Source organism: Ostrinia furnacalis, unplaced genomic scaffold (assembly GCF_004193835.3).
Source record: "Ostrinia furnacalis isolate ACB-3 unplaced genomic scaffold, ASM419383v2 OfSCF7340, whole genome shotgun sequence".
NCBI lineage: Eukaryota > Metazoa > Arthropoda > Insecta > Lepidoptera > Crambidae > Ostrinia > Ostrinia furnacalis.
In genome coordinates this window covers 57,900-85,749 of record NW_021137579.1, presented here as the reverse complement: position 1 = coordinate 85,749, position 27,850 = coordinate 57,900, and the positions used below count along the sequence as shown (strand labels likewise).

General features: G+C 37.4%; 4 protein-coding genes across 4 annotated transcripts; all 4 read right to left on the bottom strand.

Annotated features, from left to right (window-relative positions):
- Positions 1–537: 537 nt before the first annotated feature.
- On the bottom strand, positions 538–16,623 carry LOC114363999 (cytochrome P450 4C1). Its single transcript, XM_028319975.1, has 21 exons — positions 16,456–16,623; positions 15,655–15,744; positions 15,355–15,468; positions 14,728–14,913; positions 13,970–14,166; positions 13,823–13,886; positions 13,522–13,711; positions 13,165–13,316; positions 12,541–12,720; positions 11,984–12,137; positions 11,898–11,902; positions 8,719–8,871; positions 8,456–8,545; positions 7,553–7,666; positions 7,059–7,244; positions 6,327–6,526; positions 5,914–5,977; positions 2,047–2,236; positions 1,416–1,567; positions 855–931; positions 538–549 (listed from the first exon to the last, which is right to left on the bottom strand). The coding sequence occupies exons 1-21, from the start codon at positions 16,604–16,606 to the stop codon at positions 538–540; spliced, it is 2,721 nt and encodes a 906-aa protein (XP_028175776.1). The 5' UTR covers positions 16,607–16,623.
- A 1,256-nt stretch (positions 16,624–17,879) lies between these two features.
- On the bottom strand, positions 17,880–21,416 carry LOC114363983 (cytochrome P450 4C1-like). The gene is made up of 4 exons (XM_028319954.1): positions 21,273–21,416; positions 20,639–20,790; positions 20,087–20,254; positions 17,880–18,088 (listed from the first exon to the last, which is right to left on the bottom strand). The coding sequence occupies exons 1-4, from the start codon at positions 21,314–21,316 to the stop codon at positions 17,892–17,894; spliced, it is 561 nt and encodes a 186-aa protein (XP_028175755.1). The 5' UTR covers positions 21,317–21,416; the 3' UTR covers positions 17,880–17,891.
- Positions 21,417–21,449: 33 nt separating this feature from the next.
- Positions 21,450–24,030, bottom strand: LOC114363998 (uncharacterized). The gene is made up of 6 exons (XM_028319974.1): positions 23,690–24,030; positions 23,232–23,330; positions 22,979–23,095; positions 22,449–22,625; positions 21,588–21,627; positions 21,450–21,456 (listed from the first exon to the last, which is right to left on the bottom strand). Exons 1-6 carry the CDS (start codon positions 23,832–23,834, stop codon positions 21,450–21,452), a joined length of 585 nt encoding a protein of 194 aa, XP_028175775.1. The 5' UTR covers positions 23,835–24,030.
- Positions 24,031–24,878: 848 nt separating this feature from the next.
- Positions 24,879–27,460, bottom strand: LOC114364027 (protein SHQ1 homolog). The gene is given in 2 exon segments (XM_028320007.1): positions 24,879–26,181; positions 26,183–27,460. Coding segments are annotated over 2 exon segments (1,392 nt in total). The 5' UTR covers positions 27,311–27,460; the 3' UTR covers positions 24,879–25,917.
- Positions 27,461–27,850: the final 390 nt, after the last annotated feature.

The following is a 27,850-nucleotide window of genomic DNA, read 5'->3' as shown; positions in this document are numbered from 1 at the left end:
GTATTTTCCCCAAAAGCCAGACAGTTTTGACAGTTCCAACTCCTTGTCAGACAGTTTTTTTAGGGTAGCTCCCAAAGCCACGATGACCATAAACCACAATCATAGTTACCTTCATAATTCACCAACATTATATCCTATACAGGGTGTCACAAAAACAATGGATAACCCTGTAACCATCGATAGGCCTCGCCATGGTCTCCCTAACGTCCAATTTTGACCCCAGTAAAAATATCACCGATTTCAAGATTTTTAAGTTTTTGTGCATTTTTAGAAAATTGCCACCTGCGATTACTTTTTCTCATGCCATTTCTACAAATGAGGATACTTTTCAATCTAGTTTTTTTCCTTATCACAAGGGATAGTTGGGCTATCAAAAGAAAAGATTAAAGTTCAACAAACTAATTTAAAAGTATGAAAATTTTAAGAAATTGCAGAGAAGAAGGAAAAATTAATTCATTGCCTTGCACTTTTGATCAGCCATCGTGTAAAAAAAATGTAGGGAGACCATCGTGCCCATTACCTTAAAAACTTCCTTGGTTAATGGAAATTCTGAAAAGGTATCACAAGCTTATGTATTCTGTATTATTTTTATCTTATGGCTACTTGAATAGCAACTAGTATGAAAACTGCAAAAATTAGTTTTTCTCGTAATAGTTAAACTAGGACTGCATAGTGGCATCAAATACAAATTGATAATTTTTAGCGTAGGAATTTTAATAAAGCAACATTTTATCATCATCATCATTTCAGCCATAGGACGTCCACTGCTGAACATAGGCCTGTACCCCAATGATTTTCATAATGACCGCTCTCCGGTACGTAGCCTCAGCTAGGTTCAAGTGGAGGCTACGTACCGGAAAGCGCATCGTANGTCGGCTGACTCCGCTTAGGAATATAGCGCAGTTGCTACCCTCCGGCATGGTGTAGTTTCCTGGAAAGAAATAGACTCGATAAAGTCTTTCTTATCCTATTTTTGTCATAGACCAGAGTTGGAGACACGGTACTCCACAGTTGGAAACCGCTTTGCACTGAAGGAAAGTCGAACCTTAACTCCGAACTCTATGTCCTTCAGTTCCTGATTAAATTCGTTGCGGGTCCAATGACAGTTCAACTTTTCCCGCGTCAAACTTGACCTTCACTGGTTGGGTTTTTATTCTGATTATTTCGTTGTGGGTCCAATGACAGTTTAACTTTCCCCGCGACAATCTTGACCTTCAATGGTTGGCTTTTTTTTATTCTGATTTATTTCGTTGTGGGTCCAATGACAGTTTAATAACTTTCCCCGGACCAACAAAGACCTTCACTGGTTGGGTTTCTATTGGCGGCCAAGCTTTAGATCCTTGCTATACAGGAGTAGCAGCGGTGAGAACGAGCAGTGGGAATAGTCTCGTAGTGGTGAATAAAAAGAAACTTACTAAGTTTGACGTCCTTGTCCACATATCTCAGTATAATTGGTGTGACCGGGTACAGTCTGCCCACTTCTTTCAGGACGGCATCCAGGTAGACCAGTTTAGATAAATCGTGCTTCTCCACGTCTATATCTGAGTTTCCGAATACCTCTTCCAACCTGTGAATAAAAGTAGACATCAAATCAAGTAATAATAGGCTGCACAAGGATAATATAGCTAGGTTCATGGAGAGTAGAGGATTTCTTGTTCTCGTTCCCATCCGCTGAAACTCCTGCGTAGCCAGGACTTACAGCTTGACCGCCAATAAAGCCCAAACAGTAAAGGTAAATTTTGTCACAGAGGCTAGGAAAGTTATATTAAGTATGTCATTAAATCCTCAAACCAAATTATAAGAAAAAGGCAAACTATGACGTCATATTACAGTCCTCATTGCCACATAAAATCTATGCGCGTGTCGCGTTTTACCAGCTCATTGAAAGTACATTAATTGACTATGATAGAGTGTCAACTACCCTATGCAGATAGCATTTCGTTTTATTCACTCCCCCTAATCCAGCACTTGGACAAATGACACCCCATCTGGCCATAAACAAAAGACGAATAAGACAAGTGACAACCGCCATTTGATCGCACTTACTCAGCATACACCTTCTCTTGGACATCAGGATAGGATCCCAGCAGAACACACGTATATGCCGCCGTAGTGGACGATGTGTCATATCCGGCCAGCACCATCGTATCCACTTCGCCCCTGATCTCCTGATCGGTGAGAACCCCTTCTTCTACCAGCTCCAAAACTAGGTCCATGAAGCCTTTGAATCTTTTACCTATGAAGTGGTAAGCATTCGATCAATTAGTCTTCAATACAGAAGCACTGTAATGTACCAGAGGCAAATGGAGGATTTGGTTCTACATACTTAAGGGCCAGTTTCCACCAAGCCGGAGCGCGGCGGAGAAGTATTGGGCTGTCAAATTTTTCTATAGAATTTGACAGCTGTGCTAAGCGGAGAATTGGAAATAATGAAATCTGATTGGTTATTCTACTTCTCTGCTCCGCTCCGTTTTGGTGGAAACCGGGCCTAATATTGCTATTAGTTTTTTTGTCACATTTCCACGTGTTATTATTAACCTATCTGTTTGTTTACTTACGTTGAGTTTAAACATGTCTTTGATGCGGTCTAAGTGAGCTTGACCTTAGACCTTAGCATAATGTACTCACTGGTTTACATCTTATTAATATTTTCAAATGTTATCTTTATAAATTAGTGTTACATTGAAGTGGTTTCACGTAGTGTAAGAAGTCCTTTTATAGTAAAAAAAAATAAGTAGAGCCAACAGAATAAAAGATACCAATTTTTTCAATAAAAAACTTCATTTTCAACATTTAAAATAGTGGTCCTAATATCGAACCCTGAGCAACTCCTAGTCAAAAAGATAACTTACCAACTTTATTTGTTTTTCCAGCACCAAGTCTATCTTTCATTGCTCTTCTTTTTTGCTGTATTATCTAAAACGAAGTTGATATAACTTAAAACACTAAATCTAGACAAATATAGAAATAGAACTAACCAAAATAACAGTTGATGATATCTTCACAGCACTAAATAATAGATTTTACACTGCTTTTAATTATGGCAGTCGACCTTGATATTAGAGACATGAAAGACATCTAGGTACAAACTGATCGAGTTAACTGCGCACCACACTGGAATGCGTCTCGCTTACCCGCGTTCACCCCGTCCGTACCAGACCGTTGATGTGACGTCACGGCTGTCAGGTGCGCAGTTAATTCTACCGAATTGTATAAAAATAAAAATACACATAAAGTTTAGTTATCATTAACCTCGTCATTCATAGTTTGAAGCATCTTCAAAGCTTTTTCCTGACGTTTCTTGAGTTCAGTCCAACCGTATACAAAATTGCTATGCATCCAAACATTTTGGATTCTTTGGATCATAATTCTCCGGATATCATCAAAACATCTCATGTATACCTCCATTTTTTCGATGTTTTTTTCGTTTAGCTCTAAACCGAATGCGGTTACTGAAATTTGAATAATTAATTTAGTCAATAAAGACGAATCTTCAAGGAATCGACTAAATAATGTAGAACGGGTTACGAAACTCGATCCTCAATATAGAGAGACTGACTAGAAAGAAAAGAGTTACGGTTAGGTTATTATTTGATCAATGCAGCCGAATGAGATATTTAGGTATACTGTAGGGTAGATCAGTGAATATCTAAATATCAGAAATATCTTGACAACAAATGTGTGAAAACAATAAAATTCATCTTCTCCTGAAGGTTAACGGAAGGAGGATAACATTATAGCATTAAGTTTGTACTCTGTTCAGAGTGCAAATAAGGTTTGCCCTTTATGTTCGTCATAGTTGGGTAAAAAAAGAATTCGTCGTTTCAGCCACAAATGACGTCCAGTGCTGTACAAAGGTTCCCCAAGGGTTTTCATAACGACCGGTCCTACGCTGCCCGCAGGTTCTTTCCGTAACCTACATCAGGTCGTCGGTCCACTTAGTGAATTCACTCACATAAATTCGCCTCTAAAGCAACCCGCCCGATATATTCCAAATGTTCAAAAGGCCCCATGTTCGTAAGCCTTGCCAGATTGTTGACGAGGGTCCGTGCTTGGCTGTTGAAGACCCCAATGAAGCCATCCACCACCTGCTGGCCGAATGCTGGATACAGCAGCTTCTGGTGTTTCTTCCAAACTGTCACTGGAAAAGGAACCGACAGGCGTAGACTGTAGAGTAGAGTTTTTGTTACACTTGCATTTTATCAGCTTGCTGAAAAGCAAACATTTATTTTCTTTCGCGATATGACGGCTTTTTTCTACGTTGTTCTTATTTTTCAGAACTTGACAGACAACTTCTACTGCTATTATATACCTAGGCATTATCTAAAAAATAGAATAGTGATTTGATATCGTGAATACTTTTTCTTTATCAAGCTGAGACTTACAAAACATTCGAAGTGAAAAATTCTGAATCTTTACCTGGAGCAGTGACTAGTCCATCACCCACCCAGACACTCAAGAGTTTCCGATAAAAGTAGTTTTTTTCCAAACAAGCACCCATCACCGTGAAATAATCTTCGGGGTCGCAGATCGCTGGAAAATTTTGTAATATTGTCATAAGTCGGTTGTTAATCTTACATAATTAATATTAACATACTTACGTGAAAAGTATTCATAAAAACAAAACTCGTGAGTTGTCAAAACATGTACAGTCTCCGTCAAATAGTTAGTGACACCAAAAGTGGCCAAAAAAGTTGACAGCAACCTTATTTCAATGTAAGAAAGACGTGTTGCGAACTTTTTGGCTACTTTGGGTGTTACTGGTATTACGAACTATTTGACGCTGACTGTACCTACTTGTACCTAACACTGCTAACACTCATATATGATTCCGGGAATCAAAGAAAGTTCTTTGTCAATATCACCTACTTACAAAACTTTTTTTAGAAACTTTCATATCAAGTAAATAGGTCGGTATGCCTATAATCACTTACCGTAGTATGACATAGGTCCTATTTTGAAATGCATAACGCCATCATTCTTCAGGCATTCCCTTTGTATATCTTCAAGCAGATTCCATAACCCTGCAATTTGAAAGCATACCTAGGACTATATTCATTTAGGTAAAGTTCTAACTACCTACTTACTTAGCTTACATTACATAATATAAGAGATCTTTGCTGTCAACTGTCAATCGTAAGATTTGGTGTTAGGAAAATAACTACACCCTTAATTTTTCTAAATATTAAATTAAAACATTCTTACGTTTCCCATTTCCCACCAACAAATGCGCGTGACCAATGATCGGCAAACATCCAGGGTAAGTCGGGGGTAGATTACCCTTAAAACCTTTTCTTCGGGAAATTACCCACACACCACATAACACTACCACAAACAANATGGTTACAGGGTTATCCATTGTTTTTGGGACACCCTGTATAATATATTGGGAGCATACGCTGACAAACTTTCAGCTTTTATAAAATGACGTAGGTCTGGCGTTCACTAGCTCTTAGTCTAGAAGTGGAAATAATTAAATTTGATTGGTTATTCAACACACATTTGCTCCGCTCCGCTCCGCTTTGGTGGAAACAGGGCCTAATATTCTTAGTGTTTATTTTTTTCACGTTTCCACATGTTATTATTTACCTATCTGTTTGTTTACTTACGTTGAGTTTTAAACATGTCTTTGATGCGGTCTAAGTGAGCTTAACCTTAGACCTTAGCATAATGTACTCACTGGTTTACATCTTATTAGTTAATATTTTCAAATGTTATCTTTATAAATTAGTGTTACCTTGAAGAGGTTTCACGTAGTGTGAGAAGTTCTTTTATAGTAAAATAATTTTAAGTAGAGCCAACAGAATAAAAGATACCAATTTTTTCAATAAAAAACTTCATTTTCAACATTTAAAATAGTGGTCCTAATATTGAACCCTGAGCAACTCCTAGTCAAAAAGATAGGTAACTTACCAACTTTATTTGTTTGCCCAGCACCAAGTCTATCTTTCATTGCTCTTCTTTTTTGCTGTATTATCTAAAACGAAGTTGATATAACTTAAAACACTAAATCTAGACAAATATAGAAATAGAACTAACCAAAATAACAGTTGATGATATCTTCACAGCACTAAATAATAGATTTTACACAGCTTTAAATGATGGCAGTTGACATTGATATTAGAGACATGAAAGACATCTAGGTACAAACTGATCGAGTTAACTGCCACCTCACTGGAATGCGACTCCCTCGCAGTTACCCGCGTTCACCCGGTCCGTACTAGACCGTTGATGTGACGTCACGGCTGCCATGTGCGCAGTTAACTCGACCGGATTGTATAGAAATAAGAATACAAACATAAATAAGGTTAGTTATCATTGATTACCTCATCATTCATCGTTTGAAGCGTCTTCAAAGCTTTTTCCTGACGTTTCTTGAGTTCAGTCCAACCGTATACAAAATTGTTATGCATCCAAACATTTTGGATCCTTTGGATCATAATTCTCCGGATATCATCAAAACATCTCATGTAAACCTCCATTTTTTCGATGTTTTTTTCGTTTAGCTCTAAACCGAATGCGGTTACTGTAAGAATTTTAATAATTAGGTATAGGTAAATTATGCCGGTCATACTCATACCTCAGGCACTGAGTTAAGCGGTAGAGCTATAGTTAATGTAAGACGAACCTTCAAAGAATCGACTAAGTACGGTATAAAACTGGTTACGAATCCTGATCGTCATAGAAATACTGACTAGGGAGTTAAGGTTTGCTAAATGCAACCGAGTAAGATAGTCAGTGAATGGTTTAAATATCAGAAATATCTGAACAGCAAATGTTTCGAAATAATTCATCTTGGCGTAAAGGTTAACTAACGGAAGGAGAATACGATATGGCATTCAGTTTGTACTCTGTTCAAAGTGCAAATAAGGTTTGCCCTTTAGCTTCGTCAGAGTCAGGTAAAAATTCGTTCGTAAGAATTCGGTGGCGTTATTTAATGACGTCCAGTGCTCGACAAAGGCTCCCCAAGGGTTTTCATAACGACCGTTCCTACGCTGCCCGCAGGTTCTTCCCGTAACCTTCATCAGATCGTCGGTCCACCTAGTGAATTCACTCACATAAATTCGCCTCTAAAGCAACCCGCCCGATATATTCCAAATGTTCAAAAGGCCCCATGTTTGTAAGCCTTGCCAGGTTGTTGACGAGGGTCCGTGCTTGGCTGTTGAAGACCCCAATGAAACCATCCACCACCTGCTGGCCAAAAGCTGGATACAGCAGCTTCTGATGTTTCTTCCAAACCGTCACTGGAAAAGGAACAAGCGTAAACTGTAGGTGTAGGTACTTTTTGTTACACTTGCATTTTATCAGCTTGCTGAAAAGCAAAGATTTCCTTTCGCGATATAACGGCTTTTATTTCTGCTTGTTCATATTTTTCAGAACTTTACAGACAACTTCTACTGCTATTATAGGCATTATCTAAAAATTATAATAGTGATTTGATAACGTGAATTTTTCTTTATCAAACGCTCTACCTGAGACCTGTGGTAGTGCTTGTTATTATTCTGTGCTGAGACTTACAAAACTGTCAAAGTGAAAAATCCTGAATCTTTACCTGGAGCAGTGACTAGTCCATCACCCACCCAGACACTCAAGAGTTTCCGATAAAAGTAGTTTTTTTCCAAACAAGCACCCATCACCGTGAAATAGTCTTCGGGGTCGCAGATCGCTGGAAAATTTAGTAATTAGTCGGATGTTAATCTTACATAATTAATATTAATATACTTACGTGAAAAGTATTCATAAAAACAAAACTCCTGAGTTGTCAAAACATGTACAGTCTCCGTCAAATAGTTTGTGACACCAAAAGTGGCCAAAAAGTTGACAACAACCTTATTTCAATGTAACAAAGACGTGTTGAGAACTTTTTGGCTACTTGTATCTAAGAAACGGATTGACACACATCTCAGTATCAAAGACGAAAGTTCTTTTTGAATATTACTTATAGATGACCCGCGCTGAACTGTCCCACCAAACTCAATGACAGGGGGGCGCTACCATCGTTCAACTATATGGTTTCCAACGTGACAAAAATCGGAACCAGCGATCCGGTATTGACGGTGGCGCCCCACTGTCAATGTCATGCATAGGACAGTTCAGTATTTTGGAACTATAACTTCTTTTTAAAGAAGCTTTCATGCTATAGATAGATCGTTTATCTTTATCATCTACTAGCTGTGCCCGCGACTTCGTACGCGTGAAAACCCGTTTTCGCAACATTTTTCATTATTGCTCTGTTCCTATTGATCGTAGCGTGATGTTGTATAGCCTATAGCCTTCCTCGATAAATGGGCTATCTAACATTGAAAGAATTTTTTAAATCGGACCAGTAGTAGTTTCGGAGATTAGCGCGTTCAAGTAAACAAACAAACTCTTCAGCTTTATAATATTTTATATTAAGTATAGATCATCAAACGATATATAAGTAAAGTGGTAGGTTTGCATAATAATCACTCACCGTAGTATGACATGGGTCCTATTTTGAAATGCATAACGCCATCATTCTTCAGGCATTCCCTTTGTATATCTTCAAGCAGATTCCATAACCCTGCAATTTGAAAGCATACCTAGGACTATATTCATTTAGGTAAAGTTCTAACTACTTAGCATTACATAATATTACATTACATATAGAGATCTTTGCTGTCAATCAAGATTTGCTGTTAGGAAAATAACTACACCCATAATTTTTCTAAATATTAAAGAAAAAAACATTCTTACGTTTTCCATTTCCCACCAACAAATGCGCGTGACCGATGATCGGCAAACATCCAGGGTAAGTCGGGGGTAGATTACCCTTAAAACCTTTTCTTCGGGAAATTACCCACACACCACATAACACTACCACAAACAATAAAATGTACATTTCAAAAACTAATTATCAACTTCATGTAACTCCTCTACTCGACCGCAAACTGATGTTTTGTCTGAGGTTTCCTAGCTAATAACTTAAAGCAGCTTCTTAAATTAACGAGCAATAACGACTGGTTTAAATTAATATTTTCTTATGTCTAATGCTCTAACACGGTTTCTCAAAGTGGGGAATGCGATAAGTCTTCGACAGACTTTGACACCAGGCGGTCGCGACGATCTAAGGTTATGGCCGGGTACTCGCGACACCCCACTCCGGCGATGACGGAACGCCACGGAGGTTTTAGTGGGTATACCCCGTCCTTTTCAGGACGGAGCAGCGCCCTTTTCAGGGCGCCGCGAGTCCCACACACCACCCTGTCCCCCGGCATTGGTGAACGGTGCGCAAAGCATTTACTCCGCGACAAAAAAAAAGGATTCGCGACTACATTTACGCAATAGTGGCAGAATGAAGGTTTAAATATTATCCAAAATTATTACTCGTAATATTGACTCCATTTGCGAAAAGAAACAGGCACACCCATCACATGTTAAAAAGACGTTTCTTTGGCACTTTATTTGGTACCTTTTATTGAAATCAAAACCTTATTTTTCTTCAAAAAGGGGTTCGCTGTCCCCTGGAAACTTTAACATGGGTTCGTGGAGCCGAAAGTTTGAGAAACCCTGCTCTAACACACGCGAAACGTTTGACCACCTTCTACAAACAACACAGTTTCAACCGTGACTTTGCCCAGCCGAGGTTTTAGGAGACCGCGTGAAACTCGTTCGTATACGTAGGTCATAATTATTAATCTGTCCTAAGAGTCATTTATTTTTTGCTAATAGGCTCTAAAAAGCGCTTTTATGGTTCGATCAAAATAACGCGTGCAGCCCACGCGTTATTATGGCGATCAATGCGTTTACGTCTGATCGCCATCGCTCGTCAGCACGCGTTGGTTTAGTTGAACCTTTACACGTCCCAGTTACCTTACAACTGCTTCAGAACAACATGTGGGCCAGTACTAAGAAGAAGCAGTGCAATCATCATCATCATCTCAGCCATAGGACGTCCACTGCTGAACATGGCCTCCCTCAATGCTCCATGTTGCCCGGTTGGTAGCGGCCTGCGTCCATCGCCTTCCTGCTACCTTTACGATATCATCGGTCCACCTTGTGGGTGGACGTCCCACGCTGCGTTTTCCGGTACGCGGCCTTCACTCCAGACCTTGCTGCCCCATCGGCTGCAGAAGCATAAGCAGTGCAAGATAATCAGAAAAAACTATTATTGACCTCTTTTTAAAGGTTTTTAATAATATTTCTAGTTGCAAGCTAGGCCTTGTTTCAGTGTTGAATCTCATTTTCCTTTGGAACATTCCCGTATCCATATCACGAGAATTAATACCTTAATGTACCTCCAACAACTACAATTTCTTTCACATGCTGTCGTTTATCTTAACGTATTGCGGCTGTAATGTGTATGATGCTTTATAAATGTACTAAATTTTGCCCGCGGCTTCACTCGCGTGAAATTAAGTTTGTCACATATCGTCGTAAATTATAGCCTATAATTATGTTATTCTGGGTTATAAACATTAATACTGTAAACTGTAGTTTCAACAAAATACGTTCAGTAGTTTTTGCGTGAAAGAGTAACAAACATCCAGACATCCAAACTTTCGCATTTATAGTATTACTTAGTAGGATAATTGTAGAATCCCATTAACGACCAGTGTGGTCAAAGGTTGTTTTGATGGTTAATGGAATAGATAAAAATAATAACTTATTTATTTACTTATGTTCGTGAAACAAACAACAAGTGCCAATCAGTTATTTCAGTGTGTTACGCCTTTATTATGCAGCAAAAGCTAGCTGCCTTTTCCCTAATAATTTAAAAAACTTATAATTTGGCCTTTATACCTTTACGAGTAATTTTGTAGAACTACCAAAACTGAATGATGAAACTGAAATCGCTCAAAGTGCCTATTTCCGCTGGCCATCACACCGCATCTGCATTCTGCGCACATTTATATTTGTGCTGCGGATACTGTGCGCAACGTCACAACACAAAAACATTGCAGTTAAAATTAGTTGCTAAACTTTTTGCTTCATTAGTATGCATTGCGTGAATATGAGTGCAATGTATTATGAAAAACCGGTGCATTCAGTATTTGATTTATGGATAGGTTTGGGTAATCAGTGCATAACGCTAACTCAACGGCTTATAAACAATACCTATTTACCTACACATTGTTTATTTATCATCATCATCATCATTTCAGCCACACATACACTGATGAACATAGCTGGTTTCCAGCAACCATATTTTGGCGTTGTAGTCTAAGGCACAAAATACTATTTATATATTTATATTTATATATATTTTGCGTCTAAGGGCTCCTGCACACGACGCCGCCACCGCGCCGCCTGGCGAAATTAGACTACAACGCCAAAATATGGTTGAATATAAACAATAAAGTAAATGAATAAAAACAATATTATGTAGAAAAAATATATTTTGAAAAATCATAGCTTAAGAAAAAATACGAAGCCCTTTTTCCTGTCCATAACATTTTTTTAATACAATCCCTCATAGACTGCCCTTACTCTAAAGCCTCTGACACAAGCTATGTTTGAATTGAAAGAATTATTTGAGTATCAGACTCAACCCTTCTGTTTGAACGTATAAAAATTACACCCTGTATACCAGGGGTTCCCAACAAGTGGTCCACGGACCACCGGTGGTCCGCAGGAGTTAAATGGGGTCCGTGAATGATATTAAATTTTGCAAGCAAGAGACTTGCGTGTTAGAAGAAGGTTTAAGTAATCACTACAGAACTTGTACAGAAGAATGCAAGCTCAAAGATGAAATTAATACGAATGTAATTAATTGATTTGGTATCGTATTTGATTTTCTAAATCAAGCTGAAGAAATCAAGATGAAATAATGTTTATTTGAGATATAGATAGGTACCTTGGTTTGTTTTTTTTAAACGGTGTCTGCAAACAATAAAGAAACCAAAATTGTCCCTGGTCCAGAAAAGGTTGGAAACCCCTGCTGTTTACGGAAATGTATTTGAAAGTAATGTGAACACGTACCTAATTTACAATTATTTCTACTTTCTTAACAATAATCTACCAAATCCTATGTTCTAACGTGATGTGGTGTCCAGCTATAGGTTTCGTCAGTATTTCCATCTTCATATCCAGCTTGGTGTAGTCCCCCTTTATTTTGTAGTGGCGGACTATATGGCTGAGTATGGTTTTCAGTGACATCAGGGCATAAGCTTTACCTGTAATAAATAAATAATTTGAAACTTGATTAAACGTTGGAACTTTAGTGAAACGCCTGTAAAGTCAACTGGGCAAGAGTGATATTTCAGTATTGGTCGATTAAATGTTGGACGAGATCCATTTGTTCATGTGGTACTCCAGGTGGTTATTTAAAATCATCATCATCAGGTCATTAGACTTCACTACAGCAGCATGACCCTCTCTAATTTACCAGAGGCTTCAGAGGATTTTACCTATACTCCCAGGTCTGACAGATTTATCTGGTTTTACAAGTAATGCCTGCACGATATTTGGATGCCTTTGATGTGAGCACTACCGTTTTTGAGTTGGATCCGTGACTGTGAGGGCCCCTGCCTGGTACATTATATTTTTGTCCCTTTTATACTGTACGAATGAAGTTACCTATACAAGATCGCCTCCCGACTCCAAAAGTAGCGAAACTATTAGGATTCTCAGGAAGTTTAGAAGGGTCCAGCCACCGTTCAGGCTTGAACTCATGCCGGTCTTCGCCCCACACGGGGTGACGGCAAGTCGCGTAGATCAGCATGATGCACTCGCTTCCAGATTGTAGTGTGTAGTTTTCTGAAAATTTGTAAATGTCATGATGGTACGTATACAATAAACTCACGCACGCCCGCATTCACAAACTTTACTATGAGATCTCGCAGTACGCGTGTACGCACAGGGTGACATACGAACCAATCACAGAGCTCTATTCAACGCTGTGCGTTCTAATTACTGCTTCACTTAAGCAAGGATAGTTTGTGAATACGGGCGTTAATGTATTATGTTAAGCTTTTTTTATATAGAGCATAGAATCGTTATTTTGGCTTCGTTCTGACTTTTCTTGACCCAGGAAAATGGCCTGCCCAGTGTCCACCCATGGATACCTGCCGCCGGGTGTGGCAGTTATGTCAGACTCGAGCTCGTGGAACCCACTAAAAACTTAGACCTCTACCCTTCTGAGAACGTCCCCTCTTAGAGCGCAACCACATACCTCCTCCAAGAGTAGTAGACTTGGCATACCTAACTGAACATCTTTATCCAATTCCCTGATGATGATAGGAGCAATAGGAAAGATTCGTAAGGTCTCCTTTATCACTGCCTCCAAATACACCAACTTCTGTAGGTCTTCCTTATCAATATCATTGTCTTTAATCTTGAGAACTTCCTGCAATCTGAAAAAAGAAATGGAATAGTGTAAAAAAACAGGTAGGTGTGTAATGTAAAAAACATTAACTCATGCAACAGACTTGATAAGACTGTAATAAATACTTGCAGGCCTTTAAAAGACTGACCTGAGTCATATTTTATTTGTTAATTAGGTCACTTTCTAAAAAAATATACCATAACTTTTCTACAAATTTGCGTTCGTGGACTTACTCAAGAAAGGTCCGTTCTTGAATATCAGGGTACGATCCTAGCACCACCAATACATAAATTAGAGTGGTGGCCACAGTGTCGTACCCAGCAAATATCATCGTGTCCAGTTCTTCTCTTATTTCTTCAACTGTCAAACCTCCTTTAGTGACGTCTAAGATTACATCCAGTAAGCCCTTAACTTTATTGTTATCTGTAAATTCAATAAAAGTAAATCAAAAATTGATATTAAATCATAAGAAAGTTGAAGTTCAAAGCTAGACTAGTGGAGGTGGGAACGAAGGTAAGTGTCGTAAGTACTGACCAGTTTTGGAATTTGGAGATATCTTTGGAGTAATTTCACTTTCTGATTTTTTCTTCTTAATTATCTAGAACAAAAGAGTACCTATAAAATAGTTATTTTTAAAATTGTTAGCCTTGCAATATTACTAGTTTTGCTTATTTTATTTACCTCAAAAGACACATCGCAAGTGGTCTTAATAGCCTTATCCTGCTTCTTCTTCAGATTGGAGAAGCTGTAAATGAATCGGCTGTGCATCCAAACGTGCTGAAACCTCTGGATTAGGATGTTGGTCACCTCCTTGAAAGCCTGGATGTAAGAATCCATTTTGATCTCTTTATCGTTTCTAGCAGCACCAAACGCGATACCTTTGGACAAACAATAAAGAAAATTGATTAACTCCTACTGCTACTACTTAGGCTGGGTTGCACCATCTTGAACTTTAACAAACGCCTGTCAAACTCCATACAAAAACACCGGTTCTGGTTATTTACGGTAAAAGTAAGGAGGTGCAACTCAGCCTTGTTAGGCTAATATTTATCAGTGGCCAGAATTTTATGGACATAGCATTATTTGAAGAATTTCATTGTGACATTCATTGGGTACAAGAAGCCTAGAAGTAAAAAATGAAAATAAGACTTTAATATTTGGCACACAGAATTTGAAGCTACTCCCGTAGATGACGTTATTCTATGTTCTTCTGATTAACTTTCCCAGGGACAAACTTGATCTTCACTGATTGAGTTTTTATTGGCGGTCAAGCTGTAGATCCTGGCTACACAGGAGTTGCAGCGGTGGGAACGAGAGGTGGGAATAGTCCCGTAGAGTGTAGGTAGCTACTTATACTGTATTTTTTTTTCCATGTCGCTAATTTTCACATCACTCATCACCTCATTGCGAAGATAAAAGCTATTGATTCAGATACTCACGGAAACTGGCCTCAAGAATGGCTTTGTCCAAATAAGGCACAGGATCAAACGGAGTCTTCCCCACCTCAGCTGCCATATTCTCTACCAAGATCTTTCCATGGCTGTTTATTATACCCAGGAAGCTCTCCAGGACTTGCTGCTTGAAGACTGGATTCAGCATCTTGCGGTGGACCTTCCATGTGGGAACTGTTAGGTAGAAGAAAAAGAAGTTATTTAATTGTAACGTACTGAAAGACTATGCAGACAGTCCCCACCCTATAAAGACCGACGACTTGGTGATGGTTGCATGAAGCACCTTGAAGCGCGTTGCGTTGGACTGGTGAAAATCCTTGGTCTTTATCTAGCAGTGGACATCCTTCGGTTGAAAAGGGACACCAACGATACGTAATAAGTAGGCTAAGCTTTGGGATATGCTGTGTTGTGATTTGGATGATTGTTGGAGGGAAAGAAAATACTTGGAACATCAGCAAAATATGTTCTCGTATTACGAGTAAAAATTGTTATGATAATGTTAAATGTTTACCTAATCTTTTAACTTATTAGATTTTCACTAATTGATCTTATTTAAAAAGGTACTATCTACGATTTTTTATTTAGTATACCTATGGATAGTCAAATATATTTCACCTGATGCAGTCACCAGTCCCTGCCCGACCCAAGAGCTGACGATGTTGCGGTAGAAGAAGCTCTTCTCGAAGCAAACGCTCGCCACTTTTGTGCAGTCTTCTGGATCGCTTAGCGCTGTAATAAAATAATAAACAACTTCAGCCGCCAAATTATAGAGCTTTTATTTGAAGACCTGTCGCTTTCTATCGCTTAAACCTCTGGAACGAATTAGATGTGACTTGGAATTTGAGACCCGAGAAAACTTACGAGTAGGTATGTTAGTCTTTATACTAGACTATACTTAGCTAATTAATTACTCACCGTAATATGTTTTTGTGCCTATCTTTATGTACGTCACTCCGCCATTGTCTAGATTATGTTGTTGCATGCATTTCACAAACTGCCACAAATCTGTAAATTTAAGAAATGACCCTTGAACTTTCGAATTTACTTACACATTTTATTTGAAAAATAGCAGTGCCCGCGACTTCGTACGCGTGAAAATCATTTTTGCTTTGCACCTATTACTAGTAGCGTGATGGTATATAGCCTATAGCCTTCCTCGATAAATGGGCTATCTAACACTGAAAGAATTTTTCAAATCGGACCGGTAGTTCCTGAGACTAGCGCGTTCAAGTAAACAAACAAACAAACTCTTTAGCTTTATAATATTAGTATAATTATGTAGATAGTGAAATTTTTTCAAAACCTTATTCCAATAATATGGATAATAATATTGTATATTGTGTCTCAATTCGCCTGTAAACAACGTTTAATATTTACATAGAGCCACATACATCTAAATTTCATTTTTAAGGATAATAAACTTAGAATGTATCGAAGCAATTTTCGTGATTGCTTTATTGAATGTATTGATTGATTGAAGAAATTGAGGCGCAAGTAAATCGTGAATTCTATGTGATAAAGCTGATTAAAACGAGTTGATACCTTTTACTCCACCGGGAATCGAACCCAGGCTGCTATTGCGCTATTAGGCCTTACCTTTTTTGACGTTTGTTAAAGTCAAAGTAAGATGGTGGAACCCAGCCTAAGTACCTAACAAGAGAGAGTTTATTAATCAAACCTTTCAAAAATAAAAGTACCTCAGGGCTAGTTACTTACGTGCTGTATCCCCAACCAACAAATGAGCATGCCCAATTATGGGCAAAGCGCCCGGGAATGCTGGGGGCTTCTTAACATTCGGCTTGAGCACCCAATAGCACGCGAACGCCAACAACAACACGAATGCTTGTATAAACACTGTTATGTACATGACTATGTAGTGCGAGTGGTGCTACGTGACTGTTACGGACACTGAATATAACTTAATCAACATAATAGGTACCAAGCCGTCAATAATTGATGTTATGTATCAAGGGGTTATTGTCGATGTGCCGAAAAAAACAGTGTAGGTATATTCGTCATATTTTTATTATTTTGGAGTGTAATTGTACCTAATTTTATAACGTTTATTTACTTTCAGAAATGTGACGAATCGACTTCGTAGCAAATTGACATTAATCAGGATAGAGGCCTTCGGCCATAAACACTTTCGTGGACTGTAACGTCCACAGGAGTAGTAAAAATAGAATGATACAAATTAACATAAAGCAAAAATAAATAAAATTGTTGTACCAAATTGGTACCAAATAGCTTAAAACTAGGTTCAAACTGAAGCATAGATTCATTCCAGTAATTCAATTGAACCCAGGACCTCCAAAAAATATGTTTTCTTCTTCTTTTTCTTGCCTAGAGGCATGTCTCAAGAACTAGTTTCTAGGAAATAGAAATAAAACTGAAAAACTTGTTTACTTCTTTCTTTCTTCCAATTTAATACAGCTTTATTTACACGATATATTATAGATAGATTATGCTAATCATGTTTTTGTGTTGTCACTAAAATTTCCATACCCAAAAATGTTTATTCTTACATAAACAATATTAAGTTCAGTTCATTTTGTGTACCTAAATATTTTTTTCTACGAAATGATTTTAAATTGACAGCAGGCTCATAATAATTAACAAATCATATTGGTTATAAATACTTTATTTACATAATTCTGTACATAAGTAATTGTTATTAGTCAACCGTATTGATTGCTTAATTAAGATATTGTACCATGTCCATTTATTATAATTTAGTCAGTTTCTCAATAGTTTATGTAATACGATATGGTTATGTTGTTTACCAATGCACTTACTTATATACTTATTAACTCTGAAGTCCAACTTTAACTGTCAATCAACACTGTCATGAGTGGAAAAGCTAGAAAGAGCTAAGTAATAGTCAGGTAGGTAAGTAAGGTTTTCCGACAGACCACTACACTTTCTCAAAATTGATTCATCCAGGTAGCTGCATCTTCTTGTCTTATTTAAATAGTACCTATTAAAGTAACTTCTGGCAGCAAAGATCTGGAGTGGAGACCACGTACTGGTAAACGTAGCGTGGGACGTCCACCCATAAGGTGGACTGACAACTTCATAAAGGTAGGAGAAAGGCGCTGGATGCAGGCCGCTACCAACCGGGCGATGTGGAAATCATTGGGGGAGGCCTATGTTCAGCAGTGGACGTCCTGTGGCTGAAATGATGATGAAAGTGTCTTCGATCTCTTCTCCAAAGCGATATAATGCCCTGACACTGGTGTGAGTAGCAGTTCTTGGTTGATCACCAACTTTTTTATATCAGCAATCACTTTGTAGTCCCTTAGCAGATGGATCAGAATGACTTTCATCGAGTTTAAGGCCAGTTTCATTCCTGTAATACAAATGATATTATTATGTAAGTTATTTATTTTTCTCTTAATAACATTGTAGCTAAATATTAAGATTTTTTTCTCTTTTGTTTTTGTTGTCAAAACTTAAGTTAGGCCCATCATGACCTTTATCTGCGGTATAGCGGAGTAGGCAATTATCCGTCTACTAGATGATTTATTTATATCAGGTGCTTAAAATGTTATTTACTACTATTTATTCAATCTTGGACTGTACTGTGACACAACAGGTTAATTCCACCTGGGAATTGACCCCAGGATCTCTATTGTTACCTATCTAGGTATGGGTGCCTCTGGTCGAGAGTTCACCTCTTTTTGAAACTGGTAATAGCTGGTATTATAAACATTTATAAACGACACAAAACAAAAGAAAGAAGTAACAAAAGAGAAGGCACGATTTATGCAATGTTATCGCTATGAAGCGATCTCTACCAGACAACCTAGGGAGAAGGCAGTTGCTTGAAATAAAATAAAAATAAATAAAAAAATTTTTTTACTTGGTAGTTACCTACTAAATAAAAAAAACATTTCTTTAAAATTATCACTTCACGGGATTTATTGCAACAATATCTATTTTAACGGTAAATAAAATATTTACCCTACCGACGTTTCGGCTCGGTTCCACGAGTCATGGTCGCGGGCAGACTGAAGAGATGCGGCGTCGTCGTAGATATTGTTGCAATAAATCCCGTGAAGTGATAATTTTATAGTAAAAAATGCAACATAATAGTTTTAAAATCTATACTTATAATAAATCTGTAGAGAGGTCAATAACTGTACATGAAATATATTTTCAAAATAACTATCAGGGGGTGATAAGTGATCGATACTGATGCCAAAAATGCAATCAGTAAAATTTTTGTCTGTCTGTCTGTCTGTATGTTCCTTATAGAAACAAAAACTACTCAACGGATTTTAACGAAACTTGGTACAGTTATTCTTCATACTCCTGGGCATTTATAGGATACTTAAGAATTCCCACGGGAACGGGAATTTGCTGGAAAATCCTTTTGTATGAAAAATCTAAACCGCTTAAGTTAGACGCTTGAAAGGACAATGACCAAAAATGTATGGAGTGTGGTCCAAATGTCCACCACTAACGAGACCTATGTAGTAAAATAGTCTACTAAATACTGACTCATTATAACCAAACCGCAATCAAAAATATGCTGTCAGTAAAAAGTTATGACTGAATGAAAAGTCATGTTTTTTACCTTTTCATCCGAAAAATGTTCTTGATATCATTCTATCCATCGCACATTTTGGATTAATCTATGCATGTTATATCATGTCGCTTAGTGTGCCGTGTTAGATTTTCGCTAAAAGAAAAAAAGACAACAATATTGGAATTATGGTCGGGTGGTCGCTGCTCCGCCCCTATTGGTTGTAGGGTGATGTTATATTAACCTAAACCCATCCTTGATAAATGGGCTATCCATAACAAAAATATTTTTTCAAATCGGACCAGTAGTTCCTGAGATTAGCGCGTTAACTACTACAATTTTTCATACGGTCATAACTTTTAACTGACAGCTTATTTTTTTTTCGGCCCATACTGAAAGTTAATCTCTATTTAATGGACTATAAGCCAATATAGGTCTCATTAGTGGTGGACATTTGGACCACTTTTGGTCATTGTCCTTTGGCATGCAGATACCTTAGTAAGCTTAGAGCTTAGTTACAACAGGATATTGCTAAATACCCACGGGAACGGGAGTTAGCGGGAAAAAACATTTGTATGAAAAATCTAAACCGCTTAAGTTAGACGCTTGAAATTTGGCATGCAGGTACCTTAGTAAACTTAAAGCTTAGTTACAACAGGATATTGCAAAATTCCCACGGGAACGGGAGTTAGCGGGAAAAAACATTTGTATGAAAAAATCTAAACCGCGTAAGATAGATAGATGAAGGGGGCAAAACGGGATCCACGCGTACGAAGTCGCGGGCGGCCGCTAGTATTAAAATATTTCTTTCAAACATACCAATACACGAACGTCTTCCCAAGCCAAATGTAGCATACGGTGGTCTTGAGGTCCCATCCAGCCACCTCTCAGGCTTGAAGGCTTCTCTTTCAGCTCCCCAGGAGTGGTGGCGGTTCATGGCATGGATGAATAATAAGCAGTTGCTGCCAGGGTCGATGGTGTATTTACCTAAAACGAACATAAAATTATAATAATGTAACAGAAATCAAGCTCCCGCCATGCTTAACGAAGCACTTAATACTTACCCCTACCTACTTACCAAAAGCTTCTTCAAGCAACAGAAATCATTGCAACAAAAGCTCCCGCCATGCTTATAAAAGCTCTTTTAGGTAAGTACCCCTACTTACCAAAAGCAAAAATAATTGAAAGCGAAATCTCTCTGACTAGGGAAATAATGGACTTGGGGGTAGGTAATTGGGTGTAACATTTATCTAAAACTGAAAGAATTTTGATGCAGTTTCAATCTTCACGCTAATTACAGAGCTTTTAGTTTTTAGATACCTAGCCTAGGTAGGTTAATTAAGTATAACTTTTATTCGTAATCATACTTACTAAGGTCCATAGAATTCTTAGTTTTCCTTGTTATAATGCTAACCACTGGATATAAACGCAAAACTTCTAAAATTACAGCATGTAAATAAATGAAATTATTCAGATCGTCCATGTTTACTTCTCGTGTTGAATCGCTCAATACATTTTGAATTCTGTAAACAATATTTTTATAAATTGAAAGGATACAAGTACTTACTTAGGTATTCAATAAAAGAAGAGAAAGATAAGAAAATTTTATAGAGTGGGTTCAGTAAGTATCGAACCAAAACCTAGCTAACTATTATAGGTAGGTAACTAACTTTAATAGGCCAGGTGCTATTCGTGCAGGTGCTATTTAGGAAATGGTATAAGTACGTCGTTGGGTGCATGACATCATGAGTAATCATGACGTTCTATACCTACGATAAACCCCAGAAGTCCATCGAAGGGGTGTAATAGGAACTCTGATTTAAATGAAATATGCAATAATTCTATGGAGTGTATGAGGTTGATTGAGTTGTTTTGTGTATGAAAGAAGCCAAAACTCTTTGAATTGGTTTGGCGGTTAAAGCATTAAAAAGTATCAATCAAAACCTAATAATCAATTGGCAAATAACCCCTTCTAGCGCAGTCAGGTAAAACACAATTAACTTACTCCGTATAAACACGTTCCTGCACTTCAGGATTGGATCCAATCATGACTAATATAAAAGTCAAAGAATTCACTAGGGTGCTGTAACCGCCAAAAATAATTCCATTGATTTCATCAACTGTGGTCTTTTCAGAGTAGACTCCTTGAATTTCCAGTCCCAATAAAAAGTCCAATATAGTCTTAGGCGCTAGAATTAAAATTTGAAAATGAGGGTAGTTTTCATCATTGTTAGGTATTTCAATCAATAGACTATTTTGTAAAATACGCTTATCCCATTGCTGCGCAAATTGTACCTGAAATACTTTTATTATGACTTACCTGATTCTTTCTGGAACTCTACTCGTTTCTTTATAATTAGCTGAAAACAATTACAATAATAATTATTAAGTTATTAGCAAACTTTACTGGTAGGTAACTCCTTGAGCTTTTGCTAGCCTAGTAGGTATTATGTAAAATCGTTCAACCTTTAATATTCAATGCAAAAATATCCTATTCTTCGAGGAAATAGGTCCTCGCGTTGAAAAAGTTAAAGCAACATTATTATTAATGACGTCCAATGCTGGACAAAGGCCTCCCCCAAGGATTTCCACAAAGACCGGAAGTTTTTCGGCTTTATTAAAATTTATTGTGCAGTTGTTTTTAATTAAATTACCTCATTAGTCAAAGCCTTCATAGTCCTAACACATGCATCTTGTCTCCGTTTTAATCTAGACAATCTGAAAATAAGCGTTTTATGCTTCATAAATGACCGATGCCGTTCATAAAGCACTTCCATTGTTTCTTGCATGCACGTCTTGTGGGATGCCATAGTCTGCAGCTCATCTTCAATGTCACCATAAGTAGATTCTAGAGAAAATAAACGGTTATTTTAAAATTTTTGTTTTAATTTGTGTGTTTTTATTATTCTTTAAACTTGTAAACTGACTTCAAGAACCTACCTACATCATCATCATTATCACCATCCTTTAGTTAAATTCTAACTGTTAGATCATTACAGGTTTACAGCAACTGGATCTTTCATCATCATCATCATCCATCATTTCAGCCACAAGACGTCCACTGGTGAACATATACATAGGCCTCCCCCAAAAGTACCTAAGCTTACTGTAAAAATTAAGTCTATAATAATACTTATCAATTATTCTTCTTTAAGTAACTTATTAAACCNATAAAACTTACTGAGCAAAATTCCCATTGCAGCATTTTGTAAGCATTCCGTCTGATCAAAAAATCCTTTTCCAACTTTGGATTCCAACTCTTCAACCAGGATCTTCGCGTGTCGGTTCCACACTCCCGTCCGAGCTGCTGCATCAAACATCGGCTCCAAAAGAGTGCGACGCTTGTCCCAGTCTGGAACTAAAATTGGCATAAATATCACGATAGCCGAGCGGGGAAAAAAGGGTCGGACTGGCTGACTCATCATTAGAGAAACACGAGTTCGAACCCCGCCGCCACTCGACTAAGTATTGTAGTGAGCTCACTCGTGATACAAGCATAATCTAGCTTAGTACGAGGGGCTAACGAGACTATTATTATTTGTACAAAGCAAATTTTCTAAAATTCTTAAAAAAAATAGCGCCATGTAGAGTTAAGTACATACCTACTTAGGTAACTAAGCTTTTTGAGACGGAGAAACCTATGTGTTTCTTTCTATTGTGCACAAGTAGACCTAATTAATTAGGTAGGTACATGATGTACCAGATACCTACCAGTAGTTTTAGTTGCCAGTGCCTGACCGAAAAATGCTTGCAAAGAATCCTCGAGTAGAAAAACTTTTTCCGTGCACGAATTAGCTACTTTTTCACAGTCGTTAGGGTTGGATATTGCTGTAAAACGACAATAATTATTATGAACAATTGCAAACCTTTACACAAACTGCCCAATAGAACCAAGTAAGTAGGAGGTAGGTAGGTACTGTACTATTTGACTACTTAGAAAGTACCTGTACCTAGTTATACTGACCATAGTAAGTGTATGACTGATTGGCCCCTGAATAAAAATAAGTCATGCCTCCTTGTTTTAAACAATCTTCTTGCATATCCAACAATCGAGGCCAAAAAACTGAAAATTAAAAAATCACAGTTTTTAAATATTACCTACTAATTTTACTCTCAACAAATGGTAGAGAATGCATCGTATTGTTATTACCTAAGTCCGCCATTTTTACGTTACTTGCGTGCAATAAAGAGAAACAACATTGTCATACACGCTTTTCTGATAGCGCAATGACGTAATGACAGTTTCCCAGGTTCGATTCCTAACCCGGTCAATTTAGTGAACGATTTATTTTCTAAGTTCCTAATCTAATGTACCTAAAGCGCAGGACCGTGCATTGTGGAAAACCTTGGAGGCCTTTGTCCAGCAGTGGACGTCATTTGGCTGAAACGAACGAACCTAATCTGTTTATCATAAACACTCACGTCCCTTCACCCACAAATGCATGTGCCCAACGATGGGCCAGGCGCCATTGGAAATCGGCGGCAATTTCCCTTGGAGATATTTTCGCCTTCTTCTCCAAGCGTAAACACAGCACAATATACTTGGCACGATTATAAATAATAACATTTTAATGTAACTGTTTCAGAAATAATGGGCACGACGACAAATTACACTACACTCTCTTTTGCAATCGGGTAAGTAAACGCAATGATTTATGGATCCTCTTTTAGAAAAGGTCACTGTGCAATAAACCACTGAACTAAGTACAGTTACAGTTTTGTTGAATTCGCGTTGTTTCAGGAATTCTTAAGTCTGTGTTTACTAAAATATCAGCACCAATATCAATACAGTTATTGGCATTGATTTTGAATGCATTATTTACCTAACTTGGCTGTCTGCAGATGTAGAGTAAGTAAGTACTAAGTATTTAATGTTGAAATCGATCGAGTTACAAGTTTCCTGTTTTTTAAACCCAAAACAAAGCGATGTTTATACTATGAACAACAGGTTGACAAAGATAAACTACATTGGCCCTGTGAGCATCCTGAAAAACAAATATTTTGAGTTTTCCTAGCAGTACATACGTTTTTAGCAACCCCAATGTTTTATTTTCTACTGTGTACCACCTACGCTCTCTAGCTATAGTCTGGTCCGCGAGCGATAAGGATGGGTAGCTTGTTGGGGTCATTGGACAAAATTCTACGTGCTCACAGACCGGGCTTTAGAGTAACATCCAGTTTAAAATATCTGGCCATCTACATATAGGTCCGGGAGTAAGTATTTAAGACAATATTTCTAGCGATACCAGAATAGGTTTTAATTTGAAAATTACATATTCGATTAACGCAGTGGCCAGTGCGTGATGCGTGCCATGTGGGGGAAGGATTTCCTTCATTACGCAAAGATATTATGCATAGGCAGATGCAAGGCTGCGGTTTAGAGATAAGGTAATGCATGATCAGGGCCATCTACAAGGGACCTTAGGCATTTAAGGATTTTCACAGAGATTACAATACATCACAAGTTAGTTTCAGGATTTGTATCGTATTTGCGATCACCAGTTGGCGCCACTGTTTTAGCCACTAGCAAGTGCAAGAACCTTACCTACAGTGGTTCCAACTGAAAGGCATTTAATACAATAATTGCAAATCGGAATAAAACACAATAATAGACATTTATAATATGATTTAATAGAGATTTTAATACAATGTATTACAGGGATTTCAATGGTAATTAGGTACAATAAATGGTGCTTGTAAAAAGTAGGTGTTAATTGTATATTTTTGTAAATAATTATACTGTAAAGAACAGTATTTGTATGATCTTTCTTAGGTCTTAATAAATCCAGGTTTTAAATACAGGCAGATTCATAGACAATTTTTCACTAATCAAGTGCTGTCATATTAAAAACAGTATAGTAAAATCGCGCCAGCAATCTACCACATTACAAATTAAGGCTGAGTCGCACCAACTTACCTTGACGGTAACTTTAACAATAACCGGTGTTTTTTGTATGGACTTTGACAGATATTTGAAGTTTGTCAAAGTTAAAGTAAGATAATATATATCTCAGCCTAAGTAGTCCAATAGATATTCAACTTTAACAACTTGAGTTACAATGGTTCAAAATCTAGACAGCAATTTTACATTTTGTAGTGTGACATTTTTATTGCTACTGTTGAATATTACTTATTAATTGTATTTTTTTGTCTAAATACACTGAGAGTAGGTAATATACTTATTAATAAACTCGTAATATTGTAAATCATATAACGTTACACTTATTCAAAACAATTGTCCAAGAATCTCAAAGGCTTGTATATTCCGCACAATAACTATTTCTTGTTATAGATCCATCTTCACTGTTGCATATCTCATTTAAAATAGTTTATAATAACAGCAACATTTTACCAACAATATCAACGTACCAAATATTGCCAAAGATTACAATGAGGTCTCAGTTTTCAGTTCTTAACTGAAAAATGGTAAAAAGATCTTATAATTTGCCAGCACTTCAAACTACTTTTTGTTACAAATGTGCTGCCATCGGATACTGTTATTCTCGATTTCTTCGAAGTACCATGTGAGGTGTCCATAACAATACCAAATTTTAATCTTTGGCTAATAAATTCCTATTTTACTCAGTCTTCATATTAATGCGAAACGTTTACAAGCCTTTGCACGTCGACTATGCGTCGAAAGCCTCGTGTCATGATGGATGTTGGTCATCATCAGAGTCAAGGTCATCTGAGGAATCTTCTGATGAATCACTAGCAATGTATGATGAGTCATCATCTTCGCTTTCTTCTTCATTTAGTGCATCATTATTAGACCCAAGACCAAGTATATTCAAAGAGGCCATTTTTAGTGCCATTTCATTCTCTAAAATCTGTGAATGCTCAATTTTTACTAGTTGAGCTGCATGTTCTAATTCTTCTAACTCTAGTTCGACATCATTTTTTGAGATCTCGTTTGTTAAGAATTTGATAGTGCAATTTATTGATATCTTCATTGCTGCATTTCTGCAAAAACACTAAATAATCTTTGATGTACAATTGATTTAAAATGTAACGAGCATCATTGCTTTTGTTGAACATTGTGTGGATTTCAATAAAACATTTTATGATGAACTTTTTTCCTTTCTCAAAGAGCAATGTGACATCATTTTTTACCGCTTCACAAAGTTCAAAATTTCTGAATATTGGGAATACTAGAGCCCTTCTGTAACAAGCAATTAATACTTCTTGTATGTCATTGAAGACACAAAACCAGCTCAATGTAGATGATAGTTTATTTATTGTCCAACTGGACTCCACTGTGCTATCATTCAACGTAGTTCTTTTATCGTAGCAGTATCCGTATAAAATGTCAATAATCCCAAGCATAACCTGTTGCTTCTCAGTTTTGGTCAACAAATAGCTTTTGTTTGGAAGCTCCTTCAACACACTAATTTCATCTTCAGTAAAATCTATGTTATTATAGTCAGGACTATCCCAAAACGGTGTGTACTCTAAGTACGGAAATATTAGTTCAGGTTCATACAAATCTGCCAAATAATGGTCTGGTGAAAATTTGTCGTCCTCATACTGTATTCTCAGGTTATTACGATCAGTAATAGCAACGTTTTGGGGATCCCTTAATTCAAATATTTGTGGGTATTCGCTGGCGAGATCTCCAAATTCTGTGGTGAGTTTATTAGCAAAACCGACTGCATATTCAGCAGTGGGATTAATTTCTTCATGTTCATCAAGTGTAATGCCGTCTTCGTCAAGCATTTCGACTAAAGCGGGGTTCACATCAGGTATGTCCCGAGGAGCTAGCAAGCTGGTAATCATGTCTAAGTTTTCAAAGCACTCCCCTGGTTGTTCTTTGTCGAAAGTAAGGGTGAAATCACCAGAATCACACGTGTAAGATCCTTTAGAGCTGTCATTATCCACTAATCTGCCAGGGAGTCGCAATCTCAGGAAATACGGACTGGATACGAAGAGAAAATTCTCCCCGTCCACATTGATTTCTGTATCGCCGATGTTGGTGTAAGGTGCATGTATTGTTATGAACACATGATTCGCGTCCTGCGAAAGTTTGAAGCGCGGAGTCAGCATTTTGAGCACTTGTTCACAAACATTTATCTCACAAATTCGCAGTAAGAAAACAAAACAATCTTGAAAATAAATAAAATCAATAATGTGCAGCGCACATTGCGCACATGCCGCTTCCAAGTTTTTTTGACATTAATTTGACACTGTTTCACATATGTTTTTGTTGATGCATTTCGCAGCTGAAAAATACAAATACCGCTCAATAAAATAAATTAGAAAAGCTGATAAACAAGAAAAGAACTAGTTATAATTAAATTACTAATATTTATTATTTAACATGTAAATAAATCTAAACTTAATGGCAAAAATGTCAACAAGTTTTGTGAGGAAAGGAACGGATTTTAGTCTGCGTTTCGTTATTTATAGAGGAAAGTTTATCACCTTTGAAAATAAAACAAAACATTTTACCGGAAATGCATCAATCTTTAAATAGCTACTTGAATAAAACGACACCCCATGCTAAGTATCTATTTTTGAAATGTAACAAAAGAACACAAAAGTAGAGCCCCAAAAGTAAATGCGTGGGTGGCGGCGGGTGCAGTG

Excerpts from the sequence above, each read along its gene's own strand:
- LOC114363983 (XM_028319954.1), bottom strand. The coding sequence starts at position 21,316 with ATGATTGGATCCAATCCTGAAGTGCAGGAACGTGTTTATACGGA. Across the intron at positions 20,791-21,272 it reads CAGGAACGTGTTTATACGGA|AATTCAAAATGTATTGAGCG; the intron begins GTAAGTTAATTG and ends TATTGTTTACAG. Across the intron at positions 18,089-20,086 it reads GGGAAGACGTTCGTGTATTG|GAATGAAACTGGCCTTAAAC; the intron begins GTATGTTTGAAA and ends TTTGTATTACAG.
- LOC114363998 (XM_028319974.1), bottom strand. The coding sequence starts at position 23,834 with ATGTTATTATTTATAATCGTGCCAAGTATATTGTGCTGTGTTTACGCT. Across the intron at positions 23,331-23,689 it reads GCATTTGTGGGTGAAGGGAC|TTTTTTGGCCTCGATTGTTG; the intron begins GTGAGTGTTTAT and ends TTTAATTTTCAG. Across the intron at positions 22,626-22,978 it reads ACTGGCAACTAAAACTACTG|TTCCAGACTGGGACAAGCGT; the intron begins GTAGGTATCTGG and ends TGCCAATTTTAG.